We start from the raw sequence: 26,697 nt of genomic DNA, 5'->3' as shown, positions 1-26,697 counted from the left end.
GGACGACTTTCCGTATGAGGACTGCTGGCCTTGTTGTTGTTGCTGGCACTGTTGGTATTTCGGCCTATTCTGGTTGGACGAATAAGAGGATCTGTACTGGAAACCTCCTTTGTAGGAAGATTGTCCTCTTCCTCTATTTCCTTGAAAGGACTGACTTTTATACTGAAGTGTGCCTAAGGCCCTTGCAGTGTTCGTATCCTTTTTAATGCTTTGTAACCCCTCATCAATTTTGGGGCCAAATAGTAGCTGGCCATCATATGGCATGTCCAAGATCTTTGACTGCACTTTTGGACAGAATGAGGTCGCTTTTAACCATCCTTGACGTCTTAAAACTGCTGCACCAGCCAGCTGTCGAAATCCTGTCATTGCAACATCCATAGCACAGTCTATAATCTCTGATGCTGATGTTTCCCCTTCTAGGAGTATTTTCTTCACCTCTTCTTTGGATGCATCAGGTAACTCAGACAGGTATGGGGCTATGTCTGCCCACAGCTGTCTATTATAGCGCCCAAGAAGCGCTAAGGCATTTGCAGCCTTGACAGTCATTGCTGACATTGTTGAAAAACGCTTTCCTATGTTGTCCAGCTTTCTTCCGTCCTTATCCGGAGGAGCCGATACAGGAGAAGAAGGATTTCTAGAATTTTTCTGTGCCACCTGCGTCACCACAGAATCCGGTTTAGGATGACCGGTCAGACAGGCCAGTGCCGAATTTGGAGCCTTGTATTTTTGTCCAATCTAGGGATTACAGGTGAAACTGAGGCGGGATTCTGCATGATCTGCTCCCCCTGTTTCCAGAGATAATCAATTAATCATAGGAATTGGTCTCGTTGACTTCTTTAATGGCTCCTTAAAATCATACAGGAAACATTCCTGTTCCTGAGAATCCATTGTAATCTGGAACCACTTAGCAGCCCTCTCCACCACTGTGATGTATTCCTATAGGTACTGTATCGATTCCCCTATTCCTGACCCTGGTTTGGTTAATAATTAACTAGCAGCCATCCAACGGTGCAGAAACCGTTATCTGATTAAGCCACACCACGGCACAGAAGCGTGTTATCTGATTAGGTCATAACGCATGCCATCTAATTGGACAAGCGATATTCCTCCAGCCCCTGATAAGGCATACGGAGTTCTCAAAACAAATCAAACCTACAGCGACCTGGGAAATTCCCATAGCCATTGTTTTGATTTCACCGAGAACTTCAGTAAAGAATGTGCGAACGAACCCGTTCATATGACATCCTTATTGACGTATATATGTCCATCCTTACGTCAATCTCGGCACCTTTCAGGTATAAATATTACCGACATTGCCCACAGCCGCTGCCCCGCCTTCCTGACGCGCTGAGAACGAGACGCTGCCTTTCTCCTGCTGAGAAATCCAGCTCCGGCGCTTCCAAGCAGCCCTCGCAGGCAGCTGGAATATCAAGACCTGGGATAAGAGATACCAGCCCTCCACCATTCTAGATCTCAGGTACAGAACTGAATAACCCCTTGCAGAGAATTCTCGAATCAGTCCCTTGGCAAAACAAACTTAACTTAAACTGCTACTTATCTACTCCCGCCCATGTATTAGGCTTAGGTCAGGTACACTGCGGTAGGCGTGGTTAGAAGCACCAGTTGAGTACGATTAGTCAAATGTATATATGTATGTATCTATTTTATCCATTTTAAAGTATCATATGGCTCAGAAACGATATCAATGCTTTTACAGTATTATTTTATAATTCTGTCTTTACTGTATGCACTGTACTTAACTATAAGTATTGCAATAATAGCGATTCATTTCTCTTGTACGAGAAAAGAGACTGATCAATAAATACCATTCTTTATTGAACACGCCCGTCTTCCTTTTCTCTACAATCTGGTGAAACTAAGAATGCACTGAACTGACTGAGTAAAATAAGTTGTCTTTTGTTTTCACACAACTCTAGAGATACACTCTTGATTAGGGGAGAGCAAAGTTGTCATGTTCTATGGTTGTCAGAAACTAAATCCCTTCTTGTCTATCCAGGGAGGTTAAAATCCTCCTTGTCTATTCGAGAAAGTTTCTAGTGAACTCTGAGCTAGCTGGCAAACACAAAACTTTAAGTCTAATATCGTCGGTAGAAGACCTAGTTAACCTCTGCCCTAGGTCTATACTATTGAAGATATTATTCCAATGCGCAGAGCCTATTGGGATAATAGGAACTACACTACATGGCGCCTAACAGTTTCGGTTTGGATAGGCGATAAAACTAACGCAAGACATTAGAGTAACTCAGTCGTGCTTTTTCACACAGACCCCTTTTTTCCCATAATACTCCAAAGACGTCTGGAGTGGGTGAAAGGTCAAACCTCGCAGGAGGAGACTCCTATGTATGGTTCTTGGTTTAGTCAACGTTGAAGGATACACTGTTCCAAAATATTGTGCATCTAATCTTTGTTTCCATAGAAACCTGATCTGCAAATAAATAAAATAATCTTCTTGACAATAGTATGTCAGAAACTGAAGAAGAAAGGGAGACAGTTAGAATAGCAGCTGAACTCATAGCAGCTGACAATACTCTGCTGCAAAATGACCCGGATATAATACTCATCCCGGTCAACATAAGAAAATCTATAACCTTAAAACTTATAGAAAATGGACTGACACCAAGAGGTGGTACAGTCATATTCGTAATTGAGGCACACGAATATCGGCAGACAGAGGTATTCTATTCATGGATAAACTTTCCAGCAGCAAACGCTGTAACAAAGGACTTCCACTATTACAAAATAGAGGAACCTCCTAATGAGTACACTCCTTTCGAGGAGGTGGAAATACCACTCAAATTCCAAGAGCACCTGCTCTTGTTTAATGGCGCCCTAAAACATAATAATCACATCACCAGGCTCGGTCCACTAGGTAGACCAGGAGCAACGTGGCCGGTCCTAGCCGGATACACACCACATCCAGACATTGAAGAAATGCCTGCACCAGATCTTTTAGCACAGCTAAAACAATTAATAAAAATACATAGACAATTAGTCCAATATGTAATGCGGACTTCAACAGTCCAACCAGCAATTAAAATTCCACAGCTGACCACTCATCAGGGGAACACAAATAAAATTACACCACAGAACATACAGTCCTGTCTAGGTAAGGTACCCGCAAAACGGGAACAAATTCCTTTCTGGCTAGCACAAAAAATCACTCAAATAGAGGCGGTGTTTCCGGATACCACACCTGTTGAGAAACATAGGATTCTGACTATCTGTCTTCCAATGGGAATCGCACCACATGTGGAGGACTGTGACACTTGGGGAACAGTCTTTGCTTCCATTTACACAAAAACACATGGTGTACCATCCATGTCAGTAATACCAGACGTGCTAAAACAGATTCAAGATGAATACGGTCCAGAACCCGCTTTAACTCTCGGTATGAAATTACTGAAAGATTTCAAGCAGGTCTCGGCAATATTATTAGCCAACATAAAGGGAGAAGCAGCAAATGTGGCGATTCGCCAGAGGTTAAAAGAGACAAATATAGCAGACCAACCATTTGAAATTGCCAGAATCATAGAAAAATCCTATGAAGAACTAGGAAGAGATAGTTTGGGTGGAATACCAGTGAAACCCCAACTAGTTGAAAGTCCTGAAAAGGTATTTATTAAAAATACCTTAAACACTCAAAAAAAGAGCTGGGATGGAAATAAACAATCCAATCCTAAAGAAAAAAGATTCCAGTCCAGAGGAAGGTCTCCTCGGCGGAGAGAAAGATCTCCTGATCAAGGATGCAAGTCTCCCCAAAGGGAGCCCTCTGTGAAGAAATACAACCTTAGAAATAGGGATAATATAAAAAAACCTGATAGATATCAAGATATTGATACACGTCCCTCTCAATCTTTTCAGACTTCCTCGCAGAAATCGGAAAGAAGAGGACGATCAGAACACAGGGAAGAGCACGTCAAGTCCAAAGACAAAGAACCTGCTCATCTGAATAAAAAATTACAATTTCCAAAAAAGAAGGTAGCCAGTATTAAAGTAATCAACAATGCCGAGAATACTGAGGACACAGCTGAAAAACAGAGAATGGGCTCAGACAATGCTAGACAGCGCAGTAGAAGTGAGCATAGCTCGCATAGTCCTTATGAATCATCTGGAGACAGTGGACACAAATGAATACATTCAGGTGGAAACTGCAGATACCAGAGTTAGCAAACCTCATAAAATATATGAAATAACATTGCGTATAGAGGGGGATAAGACTAGAAAAATAAGGGGCCTATTTTGGGATAATCTCTCCAAGGGCTATGACATTCTTCTAGCTGAACGAGACTGGACCTCCAGAGTTTGTCAGGGAGTGCCCACATGGCGAAGAAATAATTATGCCTGCCTTCTCAAACCATATTCCAATTCATAAAAAATATACACTTGCAAGAAAGTGGGCAGTAGCTCAAGCCCCTGCCTTATATAAAAATCATGTGGGATGGGATGAGGACTCTCCTCCTCACAAAATCCAGTTAAAATCACAACCTACTGCACAGAGGCAGTACCCGATTAAGCAAGAAGCTAAAAAACAGGTAAAAGAGATCCTAGTTCAACTTGAATACCAGGGGGTGATTGAAAGTTGCACCTCACAAATGAATAATCCTTTGTTTCCTGTCTCCAAACCAGACAATTCATATCGTCTTGTTTTGGACTACAGACACCTTAACTCATGTTGCAAAACATTTGCAGTACAAAACTCGCATAGTGCTGCACTAATGAATAACATAGTGCGCAAAAAATACAAAACAACATTAGACATCTCTAATGGATTCTTCTGTCAAAATATAGCACCAGAGAGCAGATATTTGACGGCGTTCTCAAAAAATGGCACGCAAAAAAAATTCTGTCGTTTGCCCCAGGGGTTCAAGAACAGCCCAGGATTATTCTCAGCAAGAGTAACAGAGTTACTACAAACATATGATGACGAGGCATTATCTTATGTCGATGACATCTATCTAACAGATGATGACTTGGATACTCACTTGAAGAGAGTGAACACCATAATACTTGGGTTTGCAGCAGAGGGTTACAAATTCAACTTTAAAAAGTCAAGAATTGCCCATGTAACAGTCCTGTTTTAGGATATGAACTATCAAGTGAAGGCAAAAGCCTGGCTGACAATTTCCTAGAGAAATGTGCTGTAATCCAAGCACCTAGAACACTGAAAAACTTACAATCAATTCTAGGCTTCCTAAATTTCGGAAGAACTTACATTATAAATTATGCAGAGAGAATTAAACCTCTCTATGATCTAATAAAACCAGATTTTAAAAGGATCAATTGGACTCAAAAACACACAGAAATTTTGAGATCTTTACAAACAGATATGTTAGTTAAAACAAAATTACAAACACGTGACAATACACGCAACCTTGTGATTCGAGTCATCCCAGGAAGATGCGGATTCACATACCTGACCTCTAATGAGGGAGAGAAGGTACCAATAACATACAAATCACATTTGTACACAGAAGCTGAAAAAAGGTTCAGCATTAAGGAAAGCATTGTTCATGCGATTCAAACAGCTGTAGCAAAAGAAAAATACCAAGCAGACGGTAGACAGGTTACAGTCAGAACAGCAGAATCAGCTTTTGAGGCATTAACAACACCATGTAATTTACCGACAACTGCACTGAATCCAGAATGGATACAATGGGTAAATTCTGTTGCTACAGACAAAGTAAAATACTATTTTGACCCGGAAATGAAAGAATTAAAATATCTAGAATATAAGAGAGAATACCCTCTGCCAATCGACATTCTGCCTTTACGACAGTACGCCTGTGTAATATATACAGACGGTCATGCTCAACCCTCAGTTTGGGGAGAGCTGGCTTACAACGCAACATGCGAAATTGTAAAAGAAGTGTGGTGCGGAGGTAAATTAAGACCTCTACTTACAAAAACACACTCAGTGGAAAATAATTCAGAACAGCAAACTGAAATTATAGCGTTAAAAATGGCGCTAGATAATGCCGATCGCGAATTCCCGACACTTATTGTGTGCGATTCGTATTACTGCGTCAAATCCTACAATAACGACTTACAGAAATGGATTCAAAACGGTTACAAAGATGACACAGGTGCAACAATAAAGCAAAAAGTGCTCTGGGAACAAATAGTTATTTTACAGAAAACTACCAAAAACTCACGTGATACATTCACTGAGTCATCAGCGTGATGGCGTTCACGTTGCAGGGAATTCATTGTCTGAGACAGCCACAGCGGTAGCAAGTAAATCGGCTTCCGTAGCTACAAAAAAGCGTGCAGTAAAATACATTGACGGTGAAACTGTGCTGGCGGTGAAAACGTCATCAAAAGGCGACTGCTCAGCGCTACCGATCAATTATCCACTCAATTATACATACATAATCGATGCAAACTCAGTCCCTTTTGCTCGAATCCCTGGAGTGGGGGATAGAGTAATTCCAAACACGGACAGGAGAGGCTTGTTAATAGCAGACGCACATATGGGTGAGGGTCTCAGACACCTTAAGCAAAAAGATTCTCTGGAAGAATTACAATCAGTGTACTGGTGGCCAGGCATGAGCCTGCATCATCACATTTTTGTAAAAAACCGCCCAAACTGTAACAGAGATCGCAGTGGCGAGCGAGGAGGACTATTGCCATGGCATTTCGCTCCAGATAAACAACAATAAGAAAGTACCCATCATGAAAAAAGCGTCATATTAACATAAAAAGACAAAATTTTCACTTATAATGTAGACCCCAGCGCTCGGCTGACGTCTGGACTGTTATAAAAAGATTTGCGAGTCTATAATGGCATATACGCTAGGAGCATGCTACGTTTTGGCTAATGTATTCCCTTTAGCCCTCAAGCTTATGGGGAAGCATGGCCAAATGAGCATTGCATAGCGGGACTCTTCTCACTTCCTTCCTGAGGGATACGGGATGGTGTAAAGAAAAAACCAAGACATAAAGCAATCTATAACGGGAAAGGTATTAGGTTCGGGAGCTGGGTGGGTCAAACATCTAATAAGTGTCCAACGTAGTCTAAATAACCTGCCAAGGAATTCTCTGAAAGGGTTCAGTCCGTACGAACTATTGTTCGGGACTAGAATGATGATCCAAGATCTTGATAGTCAGACTTCAGTGGTTAAAGACAAAAGCTTTGATATCAAAGATCGTTTGGCTATTTTGCAGGACTTAAATGAAACAAGAAAAGACCTGAGCAACATAAAGTTGAAACAACAGCCAACAACCACTGAAGAGAAACCACCTGTCCCAGCAAGGCCTGTTTGGATTCCAAAAGTCGGGGATCTAGTCAGAGAGAAGATCGCGGTAAAGAAGGAATTTGGGCCGTTTACAGAAAAGCAGTTCCTGTCTTGTCTGTCAACGGGACAAGATCAGTAGTACTACCGCCCCTTGCTGGTAAAAAGGAGAACCGAGTCATATCCATCGACCTGGTAAAACCACAATCATGTGGCCGATAACAAACAGTAGGCCAAGTGGACTCCCAAGAAGTAGCAGAACACCAATGTTTGCTACGAATACAGAGGTTCAAACTGAAAGACTGATCACATTTGGAAAATCTACAGTGAAACAACAAGGACTATGCAACAAAGCAATGGAACTTGAACCTCTTAAAACCCAAATTAAAGCTTTTCATCAAGAAACAACAACCTATGATGATGTAACTACAGACTTTGCTAATGAAACAAAGCAAGATCCAAAAGCAATTGGAACAATTGAAAGAACAGCATCCGGCTACTTCATCAACTTCGATGATTCATCTGACGATCTGAGTGAACCTAAGAAACAGCCATCAACAAAAACTTTTAAAGATAAAGCTAAGGTACTTTTTCAACAGCTGAAAGAAACCTATCTGATTTCTCCATGGATTGAATTTTGGGTGGCCTTAGGTGCATTTATCCTCCTTCTTTGGCTCATCATGGTACTATGCTTGGGACATTTCATTGAAGGAAAATATGCTCAAATGGACACAGCAAGCCAGAAAATCAACTTGGTCCTTAAACCACACACATCTTCACACATCGAGAAAAGAGAACTTTCTTCAGTGAACTTCACAGCCAATCCTATACCAGGCGGTGTAGCATGGGACAAAACTGATTATGAAATCTATGGTCCGGTTGAAATCCTGAAGTATCCACACCAATTCAAGATCTCATTGAGTGACTTTGTAAAACCAAGCTCATTTGCGGATGATTGGGACTTTGAAAGTATTAATGATATGATGTCTGATCTTGTGATGTCTGCTAAATTTACAGAACATGATTATTTGCAGGGTTCGTCTGATTATGATCAGATGTTCTGCTACAACCACTATGGTAACCATTATCTACATAAATCTGCACAACCTAGAAATGTTTTAAATTATAACCAATGGGAACATTGTGCTACTCCTCCAAAAGATAGCTCGAAAACATTTTATGATAAATATTCATACTTTTCAGGGTTTAACACAAGTAATGCAGAAACATTTTTTTTCAAATTGTCAAATAAGACAGGTATGAAGACCATGCTTACAAACACAAAATTGATATATTCAGATTCATTTTTTGAGCAAATGAATACATTTGGTTTTGATTTCTGGAACAATAATATTGAAGCAAAAACTGTTTGGGGTACAAGAGATTGGCAAGTACAAGGTATAGAATCATTGTTTAGAGCCTGCATGATCCCAGAACAAATTATATTTTTGAATGACACTATTCAACAAACTACCTGTCTTGGCTTAGCCAAAATCAAAGATTTGAACAAACCGTCTATTCCAAAACCAACAGTGAACAGTAATAGCTCTATAGATGTTGAGATAGACGTAAACCATATATTAAACCAAAACAGAACACATCCTGAATGGAAAAAATGGTTGATCTGGCCCACAGATACAAATAACTGTCAAGACAGATTCCTGAACAAAATACAGGGGTTCACATTGACTAGGCCAGACCCTAGATATTCCCAAAGACAACATCCAGGGATAGTAACCACCTACAGCGTGGGCAAGCTCTGCCTTCAATGGCTACAAACGTCCACACTGGCTGAAATTAAGCAACACCTAACTTTACTTACAGAAGGTGCTGACTTGCGTGATTTCATTATGGGACCGCGCAAACAGCGTCAAAAATGTTTCATAGCGGCCTCTATATATGCAGCTTATAACGAAGTCTGGAAAGTAACCCAAATTGAGACAGCAGAAAAAATACGGGAGATTGACCGTATTAATTTGGAAAAATCACTTTCTGTGGTGGACAATGGGTTAATGACTCTGTCCTCCGGAATATATTCTCTGGACAGCATTGTGTCTTCAGCAATCGATATAATATCGCAAGACTTACTGATGTTACAACACGGTCAGTCCCAATTGCGTTCTATTGTACAGCTTGGCTGGACGTTACAAAATCTGCGTTCTGGCTATGTGTCTTGGCGTTTAATCAACACAACGTCATTAATTAATATCTTTAACCTTACTGATAAACAAATCGGTTTGGCGCAGAAGGGTGCTGACTATACAATTCTGAGCATTGAAAGACTTGAGAGATTACCATTGACAATGTCAGAACGACCTGTCATTGAATGGATAATACATGGAATAATAAATATTCCGATAACTACTTTCCAGTTTCAATTCTGCCAAAAATATATACAGGCAGGCCAGTATGAAAGGTTGGGTAAAGGGTACATTAAGTCAATATGGAACCTGCCCTATACACACGAATGTGTCAGTACTAAAGGCCAGAAAGTGTTTCTCAGTGGCAATAATTGTGCAAGATCACTAAGCGGTACACTTCTGTGTCAGGGTATCAGCTTGCATGGAGCCTGTGAAGGGACTTCAAATAACCTTTCATGTCACCAGCTAGGCACACCTGCAACACAAATAGAACCATTCTTTAGGAGACTCTTGAACGGGAGTTACATTCTAATAGTAGATCGCAGATGTTGTAGTTTGCTGCCCGGAAAACCTTATCTCATAACCGTGACTAGGAAGGTCATGTGCTGTGAACGAGTATTGTTCCCTAACGATTCTCCAGACAGGGAGGCAAGGTTATGGCCCGATTTGAAAATTGCTTCTATTCGAATAGATACTTTAAGCAGAATGAAGACTGTGCTCCTACAGACGCCGACCAGGCTAACGTCATCAAAAGAAACGTATGATCTCCAAGTTGCAAGGACAACAGCAGAGATTCATTCATTGTTATCAACTAATTCCCCCATACATTTCGCAGAAATACTGAACCAAATCTTAAATATTTCTGATACCAATGGTGTCTTATATGTATTTAAGACCGTGTTTTCGGGAGCTTTAACACCATTCAAAGCCATCCTGAGCATTTTTCCGGACTTTGTCCATTCAATTTTTGGCGGACTTCCTCTCCTTTTGGGACTAGTGGCAGGCTTCCTATTTTTGATCCTGTTATTTCGCTATGGCAAACCATGTCACAGACAAAACACCTGCGACAAGGGAAGAAATGATCCTAGCCATTGGCTACCGGGACCGCATAACTAAAGTCCTTGGACTAGCACGGCTTTGGGACCTGAACATGACTTGGTTTCTTTCATTTAGACCAATGTGGCAAAGTTGTGTTATGCCTGTATTAATGTGCTTGCAATGCAGCGAAGAATGCGTGTTGGACACCTGTCTGGCACTACATCCCGGGTGTGCCAATGGGCGAAGATACCTTGTTGGGTCCGGTAACGGCTCATGCATTGTGCTGTCCCCAGCGGCTACCAATCCTGATGACGGCATTCGTGGAGACTTCACCACTACGATTGAGGGGTAGTGAAGTACAAGATGAAAGCAGCATCGATCAGGTACGACCTTCAGTCAGCTATACTGATAAAAACATCAATGGAGGCAATCATGCTCAGGCTCATGAATGCATGGTAACATCCTTTTCCGAGTTAATAGAACTTACGCAAGAAGCTGTTGACAGTTTTTTCAACAGTCTAAATGATATGATGTTTTCACCAGAGCAGCAGGAATAACTTTGAGCAGACTAGTACTCGGAGTTCCCTACATCCTGAATTTGGCCTTCAACTTTTAAAAAGCGATATGGATTTTTTTTTTTTTCCATCAGTTTTTCAGACTGCAGGAACCTTTTTCCCCAATTCCAAAATATTTACGATTTTTTGGGACACTTATCTTCTGCTTAAAGTAGACATTCTTAGAGAACTGAATTTCTATTTTAGGTAGTCACGAGACATTAGCTATCCTCTAGCACTCATACAAAACTTTATGGATTGTGATGAAATGGTCTCGCACCTTTTTTCTGTATTAAGAGCCATTTCATGTGTTATTTTCGCATTTATTCATGCTGAATTTAAAATATGCGTTATATGTTTAGCATTATTAGACTGCTTGTGCATATAGTACATGTGATAGTACATGTGATTGTGTTTCGTATATTTCATGATTCCAATTTTCAGAATACATATGAATGTATTTTGGGGTGGTACGGTATACACAAACGCTACTGGATTCACTATGCCTAGATTTGTAAATATGGACATAGTCTACGTGGAGTGGGTGTGATGTATTCCTATAGGTACTGTATCGATTCCCCTATTCCTGACCCTGGTTTGGTTAATAATTAACTAGCAGCCATCCAACGGTGCAGAAACCGTTATCTGATTAAGCCACACCACGGCACAGAAGCGTGTTATCTGATTAGGTCATAACGCATGCCATCTAATTAGACAAGCGATATTCCTCCAGCCCCTGATAAGGCATACGGAGTTCTCAAAACAAATCAAACCTACAGCGACCTGGGAAATTCCCATAGCCATTGTTTTGATTTCACCGAGAACTTCAGTAAAGAATGTGCGAACGAACCCGTTCATATGACATCCTTATTGACGTATATATGTCCATCCTTACGTCAATCTCGGCACCTTTCAGGTATAAATATTACCGACATTGCCTTAAGCAAACACATGCGGTGGTGACGAGATTGGAGCAGCGAGACGTGCCGAGGAGCCCAGCAGAGAGCGAAGCCCACAGCCGCTGCCCCGCCTTCCTGACGCGCTGAGAACGAGACGCTGCCTTTCTCCTGCTGAGAAATCCAGCTCCGGCACTTCCAAGCAGCCCTCGCAGGCAGCTGGAATATCAAGACCTGGGATAAGAGATACCAGCCCTCCACCATTCTAGATTTCAGGTACAGAACTGAATAACCCCTTGCAGAGAATTCTCGAATCAGTCCCTTGGCAAAACAAACTTAACTTAAACTGCTACTTATCTACTCCCGCCCACGTATTAGGCTTAGGTCAGGTACACTGGGGTAGGCGTGGTTAGAAGCACCAGTTGAGTATGATTAGTCAAATGTATATATGTATGTATCTATTTTATCCATTTTAAAGTATCATATGGCTCAGAAACCATATCAATGCTTTTACAGTATTATTTTATAATTCTGTCTTTACTGTATGCACTGTACTTAACTATAAGTATTGCAATAATAGCGATTCATTTCTCTTGTACGAGAAAAGAGACTGATCAATAAATACCATTCTTTATTGAACACGCCCGTCTCTTCCTTTTCTCTACAATCTGGTGAAACTAAGAATGCACTGAACTGACTGAGTAAAATAAGTTGTCTTTTGTTTTCACACGACTCTAGAGATACACTCTTGATTAGGGGAGAGCAAAGTTGTCATGTTCTATGGTTGTCAGAAACTAAATCCCTTCTTGTCTATCCAGGGAGGTTAAAATCCTCCTTGTCTATTCGAGAAAGTTTCTAGTGAACTCTGAGCTAGCTGGCAAACACAAAACTTTAAGTCTAATATCGTCGGTAGAAGACCTAGTTAACCTCTGCCCTAGGTCTATACTATTGAAGATATTATTCCAATGCGCAGAGCCTATTGGGATAATAGGAACTACACTACACCACATTATGGAAACCACCTATATCAAATGGTGGCGAATTTGATGACGCAGGTTCCGGAGATGCTGATGAGGCTGCGACATAATCCTCCCAGTCATTGACGGATTGATCATCCTGCAGCTCCCCTTCTTCTTGCTGTTCCTCCTGCTCCTCTTCCTCTTCTTCGCCCTCCGAAGATTGAGGACCTGGTATATCCACCCATTCCTTCTGAATGATTAGGGGCGGGGGTCTTGGTCTCGGCGATGCAGCTGTTGCGGGAGCTTGAGGTGCTGGAGATTCTGGGAACCTCTGCTTGTAGTCTTCCATAAGGTATCTTAGATCTGTAACCAGGGAAGCTGGCAGTCAGACCATAGGTGTAGGTGGCGGACGGATCACCTGCTCCTCAACTTCCTCCTCATCCGAGCTTTGGCATTTAGCTCTGATTGGCTAGTCGCCAATTGGAACATATCCCCATCGTCAGAATCTTCATCCAGAAGTAGACGTGCTGGTGGTAATAGCTGTACACGGCTAGGGGAAGTTAGCTCTGGCGTCAGCGTCTTTCTGGTAATCTTCAGACACACCGAAGCTGACTGAAAGCCAGAATCAATCACCGTCGACGGGCAGATCGTCGACGGAGTAGCGACGACAGCCGTCGTCATCGATTATGTTGCCGTCGACGGTATAGATGTTTCCGTCGTCGACGGTGTCTTCGTCGACGATGTCTTCGTCGACAGTGACGAAGCCGACAGGGACGAAGCAGACAGTGACGAAGTCGACGTCGTCATCGACGAAGCTATTGTCGACGGAATCTTGGTCGTCGTCGACGATCTTTTAATTACAATTGTCGACAATACAGCCTTACCCGCCGTCGACGATGGAGTTGTCATCGTCGATGATGATAATGACGACGACGTATATACATAAGCAGGAGATACTGCTTTCTTCATCCCGGATGATGTCGACGATACGGTCGTCGTCGATGGTGCAGGCTTCTTAAAGGTGTGAACTTTTCTGAAGCTGTTTTTGCCTTGACCTCTGAAGACTTTACCTGCCTTCTTTTGAGGAGTATCCAAGGGGCCAGGCCTAGGTCTTTTGAGAGACAATTTTGAGGGGATTGAAGAACCCTCACTTCCCTCAGAGGAATCCAGATTGTCTCTATCCTTAAGCCTTTGGAGCCAGATCAAAAGGCGTCCCTCTCGGTCTTTTAGAGTCTTAGTAGAAAAGGTTCGACATACCTTGCAGTCCTTAGTCACGTGATCTGGGTATAGACAGTACAGGCAGTCCTTATGTTGGTCATCAATGTGTAACTTTTTTTTCCACAAGAGGTACAAGCTCTGAAGAGACCCTTCTTCGGAGCATCAGCCATATTAATTTTCTTTGAAGAGAAAAACAGGACACAATATCCTAAACTGCTGAAAATGCTGTAAAGCAACAAACTTGATCAGAGCTCAGGGGAGACTCCCTTAGCACAACGTGCGGTAGAAAATCTGAGGGACTGAGGCTCCTGCCAGGAAGGTTCTAGAGGAAGGTGACAGCTGAGTGGCTCTTTTCTAGAGTTTGGTCCTTTTTACAAAAGGACCTAGATATCTTACAAAAGTGAGGCCCTATGGCCTACTGTTCTCTATACGTCTATGGGACATTACTTATTTATGTACCAGGGACTCCCATCTCGACGACGGGGAATGATTCAGGCATGTGAATCTATGAAAGACACCTATAATACTGGATAACAAGGGCTACTGCCACCCTACACTCCATCGCAAAGGAGGCACTTTCCTCTGCTGCTGGGCCCAGAGGCAAAACCAACGCAGAGTCTGAGGGAAGTATCCAGAACGCTGGCATCATGGATATCTTTATAGCAACTGCCAAACAATTCATAGACAAGAGCTCTTCCGAAGTGCAGGGGCACTGTATCGAAAACAGAGGGGTGGTCAGTAGGCTGCGGCTCCATGAGAGAGATGCACGGCTTTGGTTGAGGTCAGGGTGGCCCTATCTCGGTCAGACAGCACTATTTGTTGTTAATTGTTTTTGGTGTCAATGGCATCAGTGTATTGTACTCTAGCATCGGTTGTGGCACCTGAGGGAGACCTGGTATCAAAGTTGGTCCAGAACCAGAACAAAAACAAGGGACCCAACTGGCACAGAGGGTCGACATGCCGGCAGAAGCCTAATTAGGAGACCCTTCTGCTCCTTAGGCTCCAAAGGCACGCAAGAGGGAGCCAATAACACGTCAAAAGCTGCAGCATGGCTTCATGGAATTTTTTTTATTTGCTGTGGTGTTGCGAACTGCCCTAGAAATTCAGGCTGCTGCAAGAAAAGTGTTGTAACCTCACTCGCCACACTACATTAATTAACTTGCCACTGTGTTCTCTAAAATTATGTCATTTTGGATGTTGTAAGTATTGCAATATGGGCTTTAATTTCACTTGCTATAAGTTATATATTATGCAAGGGGTATAATCAATGCTTGGAGAAGGGGCGAGATAGTTAATGTGTGGGGAGTGAGGTGTCAAGACTAACTATGTACGCAACTTGTAGTAAATTGAAGGCTTTGCGTCAATTATAAATTCAAGTCAAATAACTGATGTATAAATTTAAAATTTAGGTTATGACTATAACTTTAGAATTCATCAAGTTTGTATAGTTTAAGTTGAGTTTGTAAAGAAAGAATAACGTTTTCTTAACTAGAACTTTAATCTTTATTTTTTCATCAACTATAAATATACACACACATATACCCGAGCATCAAGAACTAAATATTAATCCTATGTGTCTTCTACAGGAGGGGTTTTAATGCGTTGCTGAGTCCTGCCCTGGAAGGATGTAAACAAATGAGTGGTTGACCTGAAAATATGTCAGCTTATGTTAACCTACAGTTTAATAAGTTTATTTCTTATCCCAGAAAGTTCTTGCTTTTAAGCTAAGTCTCACAAAATCAAGGTGGTGACGAGGTGTTCTAGATTTATTTTTAGCTATCATGGATGCTCTTTAATAAAGACCAAAGATATGTATGTACCAAGTCAAACAGTTAACATTAAGGAGAATAAACAAAGCATGTTCTAAAAACATATTTATTAAACAGAGCTGTAGAATGAACTGCAAGTTGCTAACCACTCGGTTACATACTCCTGCCTTCCTCTCTGGATACCGCTAATTTAGGAGCTCAGTCTCGGTTGGAAAGGAGCCTAACTGCGAACAAATGTGTCAAAATGTAAAATGGTACCTCTTGAAATTGTGTTGACAGCAAAGGAAGCTTCAACATTACTCGATTCAACTGAACCTTTGCTGAGATCTGACAATTTGGTGCATCCAGAAGGAAACAAACTTATTTTCTTTGTGGATTCAGAATTGTTGCCCTGGCATACTTTATCATCTGATTGCTTGTACGGTACCCTTAGAGGGACAGCTGTGCATCTAAATGGAAAAAAGATAGAATGGAATTAACATAAGGCATATCTTGACTACCTGATTTTAGATTCAGAATCAGTGTTAAGTTCTTTGTGTGCAGTTGCACAATAATCAGTTTTAACAATAATCAGTTGCAAAAGTGGCATTCATATATGAGCCCAAATATTCTATGTTTAAAAAAATTGAATACCCCAATTACCTTGGGTGAATGTTGCGCTCTATGAATATTCCTCAATATAACAACTTTAAAAAAATATATTTTTATTAACATTGCTCAAACAAAAGAAAAAGACCATGCTTTACATCAATCACTTACAGTCTTACTTGGTACAGCACTAACATTATCGCCATTTACGTGAGGGATAGGCAAGGATTCGTGTGCCTACAGTGGCTTTGAAGGCGTAGATTGACCACCAACAACATTCATAGGTCAATGGCAAAGTACTCAGTCAAACGGTCCCTTCAATTATAATATTAAAACATAACCTATGCATCCTACTACTCCCCCAGCATTCCTCTGTATAGTCGCCATGACTGCCATATTTTCTACCACTTTTTAACACATCCCCTGCTTTTGTACAATAGAACAACTTGTGACCACCACATTATATAAATCTGATTGTTTTTGGTCTGTATGACTGCTTTGTAGTGTCCCATTTTATGCATCAGATTCGGCCTGGACGATGATGTTGAGCTGCAGTTAAATCCACTGTTTTTCTTCCTCCATGTCACACTAGACAAAGGCCACCCTTAAGCATATCAATACATACACTGCTCCTCATTGGAACATTCAATCCTAAACTACTAGGCAAGGCCTCCTCCAGAAAGTACACAAGCAACCCACCACACACACCTGTGTCACCCTATTCAGAGTTCATTAGTAGGATGTAACTTGAGTTCTAAGGCACTGTGAGCAAGAGACCTCCCCAAAGCACTTAGGGCCTTACCTACAATAACAAAGTGATGGATGGAATGCTTGAATTAATGTCAACCTCTGGCAATCGCTCAGGTTACATTTCAGTCCATTTTTTTCCAACCACCGGGCCCGCACTAGCCTAGGGTTTGCCTGACACAAATTAGTACGGACACTGCTCCTCATTAGACCATTCGGTCTCGAACGCCAGGCAAGGCCCCCTACGTGTTATGGGTATGCTCAGACATGAAGACTGGAGCTGTTCATTTTGCCAATGGAACTATGCTGCACCCACCTGACTGAAAAACCCCATCTAAGGCAATATCGTACTTGGGTTGCTTGTGTTTCAGTTCAGAGGGGACCTGGCTTTGCAGTTTGAGCCGGTCTCTTCCTACTGGAGCAAGATCAAGGCTCATTCACATATGGCTGGGTCTTATCTGAGGTGGCATTGTGGGCAAAAAACAAAATGGACTGGGATGCAGTCCAAGCAACTACCAGTGGCTGAGATTAATTCAGGCATCCCTCCCATCAGTTTTTGTTTATACCACTGTACTAAACACTTACCTATTCCCCTGTCACAGCATAGTACCTCTCCTGTGAGGAGGCCTCAGACCTGTAATAATCCCAGCTCTGCGGCTGTAAGCACCCTGCTACCAAGCAGCTCAGACCAACAACCAGTCATGGTCTCCAAATTCCAGGAGGGAGATCCTGGAGTGTGCACTCATACTCATGTATCCTCGATATGCCCAGTACCTTTGTCCAATGCAAAGTCCCCTACGCAAGTGCTGATCCTTCTAATGGATTCTTGTGTAAGACACACGTTACATCACCTGGTTTCTTTCACAAGCGCTAGGCATGTTTTCCTCACCATTTATTTTTAAGCGTCTCAGTTTGAGCGCTGCAGCACTTTTTCTTCAGTTTTTAAATTCCGCGTTTTTTGGAACTTTGCATTTTCCTTCCATCTCACCACACTTTGGATTGTTCAAGCATGCATCGTTTGATATCGAATCAGCTTAGAATGTGATGTTTCCCTCCTGGGTCAGCAACATACATCTTTTGTTTTGGTTTGTTTCTTGTACAATATTCCCCCTGAAGAAGAGCTGCGGCTCGAAGTACATCGGGGATGCACTATTTAATGTTGATGAACAAAGTATATGGATAATTGACCTGCTTTGATGTCTCATAACTCATTGCTTCAACCATGGATGATGTATCGTATGACGTAATATGATTGAATTATAGACTGAATTAAAGTTGCCATCATTTGGTTAAAAGAAAAGAAAAAATGCTTATCATTAAAGGATAGCGACTGCGTCGCTTCACGGAGTGCTCTAGACTTACCTTGCACAGCGTAAGGTTTTTTGGACAATGTTATGGACATAGCCACTTTGCACATGCCTACTACAAATACTCTTCGTGTAGTTGTGGAAGGTTTGGATCTTGTCGAATGATCTTTTTTAGCTAAGGCGTGACTGGTCTTAATACACGGGTTAAACCATCTGGAATTCCTGTTTTTATACTGCTTTACCTTTTCTACAACCTGTGTAAACTATGCGAAGTTGGTCACCAGATTTTAAGTCCTTAGTGCGGTCGAATCTGTGTAGCCTTTCCTCTTCCTTAGAAGGATGCAGAAAATTATTAAAAGTTGGTAGTATGATAGACTGTCCCAATGTAATGGTACAACTCTTTAGGCAAAAAACATCCTTAGTTCACAGCTCCAATGTTTGAGAGGAAGAAGTACATCAATGGGGGGTGGTGAACAGATAGCGCTTGAAGCTTATTAATGTATCAACCCAAAGAATGGCTAAAAAGAAAACAGATTTAAGAATTAGTAGCCTCAACTGACAGTTTGTGTAAGGGTTTAAATAGAGTCCCCATGACAAATATCAGGAGGTCCTTTTGTGGCATAATGAATGCTATTGTCAGATACAGGTTGGTCAATCCTTCCAGGATCATGGACACCAAAGGTGAATTGAACAGGAAGTGTAGGTCTGTAAACAAAGGAACACTGATAAAAACTAAAGAATAACCCTTCACTGCAGAAAATGCATTGCCTTGTACAACTGACGACAGTGAAAACTGTACTGCACTGGAGAGGGATGTTTCAAGGGAATCTATCCATTAATAAGCGCATCAGGAAGCACATTTGTTCCACACTCCTGAGCAGACAAGAGTAGGTAGATGGGCAACTTACAGATAAGATCTAGTCGACCACTTGTGCTGGGAGCTGAAAGGTGCTCAGATTGTGCCGTTCAATCTCCGTGCATGAAGGTATAGGATCTGAAGACCAGAGTGTCATCCCGATTGAGACAACAGGTCCTATTAAATGTTAGACGAAGAGGGGCTACTATCTTGAGCGGTCATAGGTGTGGGCACCCCACTCTTTTCGGCCCATCAGGGAAAATAACAATGACTTGGGCCCGATCTCTGCAAATCTTCCTCAGAACTCAAGGAATCAAAGATAATGGGGGGTGGGGAGCATGTAGTGAAGTGGAAATTACCACATCAACACAAGCATATTCCCCAATGCTCCTACAATAGACACTGGAGTGCACAGAACCTTTGATTACGAGCATTGTTTTGAGTTGGGAATAGGTCTACCTGGGGTTTGCCCCAGAGTGTGAAAAGGTCTTGGACAACACTGGTGTAGGCTCCATTCAAGTTTAGCCAGATGACACCAACTGAGGCAGTCTCTGGTGTGCAAGGATCCTGCCAAGTGCTTAGCTGCCAGAAAAAGACTGTGTTGAGGCTCCCAGTTCCACAATCTAAGGGCTTCTCGACAGAGTCCGAGGGCCCCACTCCCACTTCTTTGTTTAGGTACCACATCACAGTTGTGTTGTTAGTCAAAATATGGATCGACTGACCTTGAATGTTAGAGAGAAAATCTTTGAGTGCTAAACAGATAGCCCTCAATGCCAGCAGACTGACATTTCTGGAGACCACAAGATCCTGATCTCATGGTCTTCTAGATGCGCATCCCACCTGAAGGTGGAGACGTCATTACTACTGTGGTCACTATTGAAAGGGGACAGAGGGTCTTCCTTAGGTAAGGTTGGCCACTTTCCCCCACCAGCTTAACCCAACTCCAGTGTCCCTGGTGACTAATGGATTCTATCAAGTCTCCCTAGTGTTGGGCACTAAGGTCTGAGCAGGCACCACTGATGAGTGCTCATGTGCCAACACCCATAAGTAACCCGAAGGATGCAAGAAGTATATACCCCAAAAAACTTGGAACCTGAGCTCCTGGTCAAAACATTGGAGGTATGTCTTATGTCTCAGATCCTCTGTGGAGGATGGAAGGCTCCAGTACTGCCCCTATAAACAGTAAGAGTGGGGAGGGCTTTAGGTGGCATTTGAAGCGACATATGAAATCATAAGTCAATGAAGCTCGGGCAAGCCATACAGAGTTAGACTATGCAGACCTTCATGTTCTAAGGGTGCATTCATAGACCGAGATATTACGGTACCCCCCGTTTCAAGCCAAGACACCACAGACAGTCATCGTATGGTTCCGTCATGGACATAGGACCATTCTAATCCCAACAAGGCTGGCTACCATATCTTTTAGGAGGGGACATGACCCTTTTTCCATCAAAGGTAAAAAATAATTAATTGTGAGAAACCTCTCATAAGAGAGTGAATATCCGGATTGTGTCTCGAAGCGGGGAGACACGGTTGACATAATCACAACTCCACGTTTAAGGTTGCAACGGAGTGGATGCCACCTGTCGGCACCAGAAAACTATAGCAAATGTTTTTCCAGATCCAATCTGTGCCTGGAAACATTGAAAAGGTGAGGAATCTGCAGGTAGAAGTACCTAGAGCATTGATTCATTTAAGCCGGGCTTGTGAAGGATTTTGTAAAGGGGAAACAGATCTATCACTCACTGCGATCATCCTGCCATCTTGCTTAACCACACTCCTTTAGCACTAGGTTAAGAACCCCATTATCCTCCTGGCTGCCACCCTGCAAATGTTCATTAAGAATACTTAGGCAAGGTGGCCAAGATGGCGGCCGGGATAGATGCTTTGTGAGATAGTTAGGCATGGCCGACCCTGCTCATGATTATCCTGCTACACAAGGGCCCGCTTAGTGCATAATTAAACCGTGTATGGCGAGCATGAGGCTTATCTTGTTTAAAAATGTTCAAGAATACTGCCCTTCCTACTGCCACATCATTGTTGACATCCACTTCAATGTCATAATGGTTAGCGAAAACATGTGTAGTCCTCCATGTGGCAGCTTTGCAAATGTCTTAGAGAGAGCTTTGCAGAAAGGGCTGTAGTGGCTTCCACCGCCCTTGCAGAATGAGCCTTCTCTGATCTTCTTAGAGTCTTGTTCATGAGTTCGTAAGATTTCCTGATGCACACAACAATCCATCTTGCCAGGGTTTGCTTCACAACAGAACCTCCTTTATTTATTGCTCCAAACGCTACAATAAGGTGCTCTGTTTTACAAAAGGTCCTTGTGGCATCCAAATAACATTTTAGGCATTTTATGTAATCCAGGGAAAGCAATAACTTTTCTGCTTCCATCTTTGTATCTGTTGAAAATGTACTTAGCACTATATTTTTGTCTTCAATAGAATGTCGAAAAAACTTTTGGGATGAATTTTGGATTGGTCATTAACGTGACACCTCTCTTTGCGAAATGCAAAAAGGGTTCTTTGCATGAAAGTGCTTGCAACTCTTACTCCACTGGCTAGTAGAAAAGCGGTTTTCGTAAAGATATGCTCCACGCATGGATAGGTTCAAAAGATTACTTCATCGCGGCCGCTAATAACGTATCTAACTGCCAATCAGGGGGCAATTTTGGCCAAGGAGGAAACTGTTTAAGAGCCCTTTCATATACTCTTAATTATTCAGTTGTAGCCTAGAGAATGTGTTTTTGCTTTCTCAAGAATCTGAAAATTGCAACAAGATGCACTTTGACTCATGCAACCGACAAGCCTTCCTTAGCCAGAGTTCAAAAACTATGGTAAGAATACATAAGAGAACCCCCTGCAGCAGGTCTAGCTGCTGTCTTTTAGCCCACGTAACCAACCATTTCCACCAAGCATTGTACGTTTTGACTGTTAAAGATGTCATAGCAACATTAGGACCACTTTACAATTTACTGCAATTCTTAAGTGACTGAATGCTATCCTGATTAAGGGTGGGCGTGGTTGGCGGAGTACCACAACACGAAATTCTGCGGAATTGATCCAAAACTCAGAATTCCGCTCCGCAATTCAATTACATCTCACCACAATTAATAAGTCAGAAACCTCAAATAACATTGGTAATGTCAAGTAACTATTATTTATTTATTTATTTATTTTGAGAGTTTTATACAGCGCGAACAAGATCTTTGCAGATATCAGAGCGCTTTACAAGTAAAAAATACAAAGTAGAATATACAAAGTAAAAATACAAAGTAAAGAAGCGAATATACAAAGTAATATATGAGGTAGTTAGGTACAAGGTGCTAGTTACATAGGTAGGTCAAAGGACATGAGGTAGGTCATAGGTGTGGTAATGTAGGTACACTGAGTATAGACAAACAGTTGTGTCAATAGCATAAAGTGCAATAGCAAGGAGCATATACTTGCTTAAGCGTCTTTAGAGTATCTAGAGTTTAAAGGTGGGCCTAGTTGATGTGGGTGTGTGCAGGATGTAAAGACCCACAGGTGCGAGTAGAAGGGAAGTAAGGATCGTTGAGGTGGAGAGGGTAAAGTGTGCAAAGTCAACCAGGTGCGTCAACAATATAACAGTAAACATTATTACGTGGTAAAATGCATATAATCATCTCACAAAAGTGAAAATGAAAATACAGCAAGCAGTGAGAGAGGGGATGATTTTGATGTCCTCACTAACCTAGTGTCGCAGGGTTTCCGTTCTCCCACAGAACTGTGCATCGAGATTTGGAACCTCAGTGAATTAGGGTGACCCAAAACTCACCTCAGTACCCAAAACCCCTTACCAGGCTAGCTACAGTGTCTCATTGGTCATAACAAACTCCCAATGTTTAGACAAACCAGAACATGAACTTACAATACCTCAGGTTACGTGGAACACATGAGCACTCTTTCGTTATACAATCATTTCAAACCAGAACGTGGAGTAAATGAGGACACGTGCACATTTGAAATATTTATTTACTAATGCCGTTTTCTCAGACGCAGTATCTTAGATAATACAAGGAAACATTATCAGAAGCAAAGTTATCAGCATAGTTACTAGTCCATAGAAAGCAAAAGGCAACAGCATGTTAACATGCTGTAATGAATAAGGGTTTAACAACACCTATTTCTCACCCTCCCTAACTAATATTAATAACTAAGAAGGTCTCTTTGGGTTTTAGCAGGGCGGGCCCATACCTCAAGATCCTAGTATGAAGAGATCACATCTGCTTCCACCAGCTCTCTCTGCATGTGAACCGCATCAAGTGTGTATCTGTGCTCCAAGCAAAGCAATATAAAACCCGCCGAAAGCCCAAAGTTGGCAGAAGCTGTACTTATGTTATGTCTATGAAGGTGCGGAGATCAGACCTCATAGCAATTCTGTATCGTGTTATTCCTGAAGCTTCAGCACTCTCTGTACACACATAGTTTATTAAGCAAAGCTGATATCAGAGCAATAACATTATTCTCATGTAAACCACAACGGGCTACTAGGTTGAAAGCTAAATCAACAATTAAGTGTCGTGTGCAGAAGCAGCAAAAGGAATAATGGCGTTTAAACATTTAATAAGCCTATGCTAACATAACACATTATAAAGATAAACAGTAGCTATAGGACACTAGGGAGGGAACCAAGCAGATGCCTTGAACACAAAGAGCACATCATGCTGAACGATTTGTGGTGGTCCCATCCTCCAAGGACCACCCCAAGCACAGTTATGGGCAAAAAATACAATCCCAACCAATGGCCCTGCAAAGCATTATGGAACAATATTCTAGGGTACAGTGAATAGCATAGTATCCAATATCAAAACATTCCTCAAGGGGCAGACTCTCGGGCTCAGCTGAGAGCCAATACTATAATATTCACTAAACTCTGGAATCTCGCCCCATAATGCTTTGCCGGGCCTTTGGTTGGCATTGTATTTTTGCCCATAACTTTGCTTGGGGTGCTCCTAAGGGATGGGATATGCTTTTTGCATTCAAGGCACCTGCTTAGTCCTACCCCTAGGTTAATGGGGACCCCAAAATCCTCACCTCACCTCACCAAATCCTCGCCTCTCTCATTAACTGATATTTTTCAAAGCTCACTTTTGTGAATTGGTTACATGCTTTGTAGCATGTAAAGGTAACATTGTTTTATCAATGGAATGTAGGTGCAGTAGCCTATTCCAGAGATATTGTATGAACTCCGTTGTCGTGTATAAATAAAAGTTTTAAACAAATCTCACGTACCGTACCTTAAGTTAATAAAAAAAAATTCTCTTTGCATGCTAAAATACAGATAGCCATCGCACAAAATATAGCAAGCAGTGCCTTTAATTAAATGATAAATAACTCAATCTATACATGCTAAAATGCATATAGTACTCTCACAAAAGTGAAAATGAAAAATAGCAAGCAGTGAGAGACTTGATGATTTTGTAGTCCTTCCTAACCTAGGGAGAGGACCAAGCAGATGCCTTTAACACAAAGAGCACATAATGCTCGAATGATTCGGTGGTGGTTCCATCCTCCTAGGACCACCCCAAGCACAGGTATGGGAAAAAATACAATCCCAACCAAAGGCCCTGCAATAATATGAGATTCACTAAACTCTAGAATCTCACCCCATAATGTTTTGCTGGGCCTTTGGTTGCCATTGTATTTTTGCCCATAACTTTGCTTGGGGTGTTCCTAGGAGGATGGGACCACCACCGAATTGTTCAGCATGATATGCTCCTTGTGTTCAAGGCATCTGCTTGCCCTCCCTCTAGGTAAGGGTTGACCCCAAAATCATCACCTCTGTCATTGCCTGATGTTTTTCAAAGTTCACTTTTGTGAATTTGTTATGTGCTTTTTAGCATGTAAAGGTAAAGTGGATTTACCAAAGGGTTGTGGGTACAGTAGGTAACTCCATTGCGTAGCGGAGTGGGAATTCTTGCATGAATTCCGGGTTTTCAATGAAATGCGTAGTTCCCAAATCTCCGCGACTTCCGCTAGCGGCGCGTAGTTCATTGCCCGGAGTTAGTCCTGATGAGCCATGGGGTAAACTTAAGAGATAGCGGGTTGTGATGTGCGAATTTCCGTTGCTTCTAGGCAGCAAGCATGTCCGCTTTTGGTGCTTGTGCCCACATGTTAGAGAATCCTATGTACAAATGATGTTGAGGCCATGCCGGGGCTTTCAATATGGTTGGGCATCATTCCATCTGCAATTTGCAAATGACGCTTGGTATTAGTGTTACCTATGATATGGCATAGATGATATTTTGTGTCCAAGCTGTTCATAAGTGTTTCCAGTGGACCCTGGGCCTTGCAGCCTGCTGGCAACTACAAAAAATTACATGCAATTTGTTGTCATCTAACTGCCACTAATGAGTGTCCCATACAGTCTGTTTAAACGATCTGCAATACCGCTGTGCACTCCAAGGACATCATTTGTTGAAATGTCTCCATCATAACGAATGTGCCATCCCCAGTTTCTGGGCTTCTATTAAAGCATGAGAGGTCTGGTTCCTCCTTGGTTCAAAATGTAACATATAGTCCTAGTGTTGTCTGGTCGAATTCTGACACGGGCATTTTGGACCAGAGGTAGAAAACTTTTAAAGCTAGTCTAGGCACTCTAGCATCTAGGACTGTGTCATATTGCATACTTCTTCGGTCTAAAGACCACTTGTCTACATTTCATGAAGGCGAGCGCCCCATCCTGTGAGAGATGCATCATCTATTCGAAATATCGGCGCCTTGTATGGGTTCAGAAGTTGCCCCTTGAACAGGTTGTCTCTTATTGCCCACCACTTGTGTGGCTTTTCATAGGGGAGGTCACATGTATAATATTGCCCCAGTCACCTGATATTTGCTGTCATTGGAAAATCAATTGTTCCTGAATAACCCTAAGGCATAAACTATGATCAGGAGGATGCATGAGGACATAATCCGTAGAATTGTATTGAGCACCATCACTTTTGTGGTGTCCTTTGCAAAAAAATATTGTCCGACATTAATTTTTTTCTCTTTCTTGAGAGGAGTACACTAGACCCATGACTGTGGAGATCCTGGCTCTCAGGATCCTTGCTCAGTGTTGACAGACATTTTGTAGTTGATAGGTAGCTTCAGGCTCAAGAACATTACCTTGGGGGGAGGAGCCAAGCTGGCAACCGAGATGGCTGCCTAGAAACTCGGCTCTGCTGATCACCGCTCCCTGGGTCCCTATCCTGAAGTAATCCTGTGCCCATGCCATGCTCCCTGTTACCCGAGCGTGAACGAGGCTCCTGGGTGCTATCCTGGACCCTTTCCGTGCTTTGGCTGTGGAGTTAGAACGCCCGGCATTTTGAGGCCTGGTCGGCTCTAAAGCCGGGACCTCGTTTGTTTC

General features: G+C 42.2%; 1 protein-coding gene across 1 annotated transcript in view; it reads right to left on the bottom strand.

The window, feature by feature from the left end:
- Positions 1–26,697, bottom strand: part of SGO2 (shugoshin 2) — a 465,484-nt gene that overhangs the window by 212,199 nt on the left and 226,588 nt on the right. The window contains exon 6 of the mRNA XM_078680340.1: positions 16,087–16,277. Within this exon, the coding sequence (XP_078536466.1) occupies positions 16,087–16,277 (191 nt within the window). The remainder of the gene's footprint in view (positions 1–16,086; positions 16,278–26,697) is intronic.

Source organism: Lissotriton helveticus, chromosome 3_1 (genome assembly GCF_964261635.1).
Source record: "Lissotriton helveticus chromosome 3_1, aLisHel1.1, whole genome shotgun sequence".
Lineage (NCBI taxonomy): Eukaryota > Metazoa > Chordata > Amphibia > Caudata > Salamandridae > Lissotriton > Lissotriton helveticus.
This window is presented reverse-complemented; position numbering and strand designations above follow the sequence as displayed.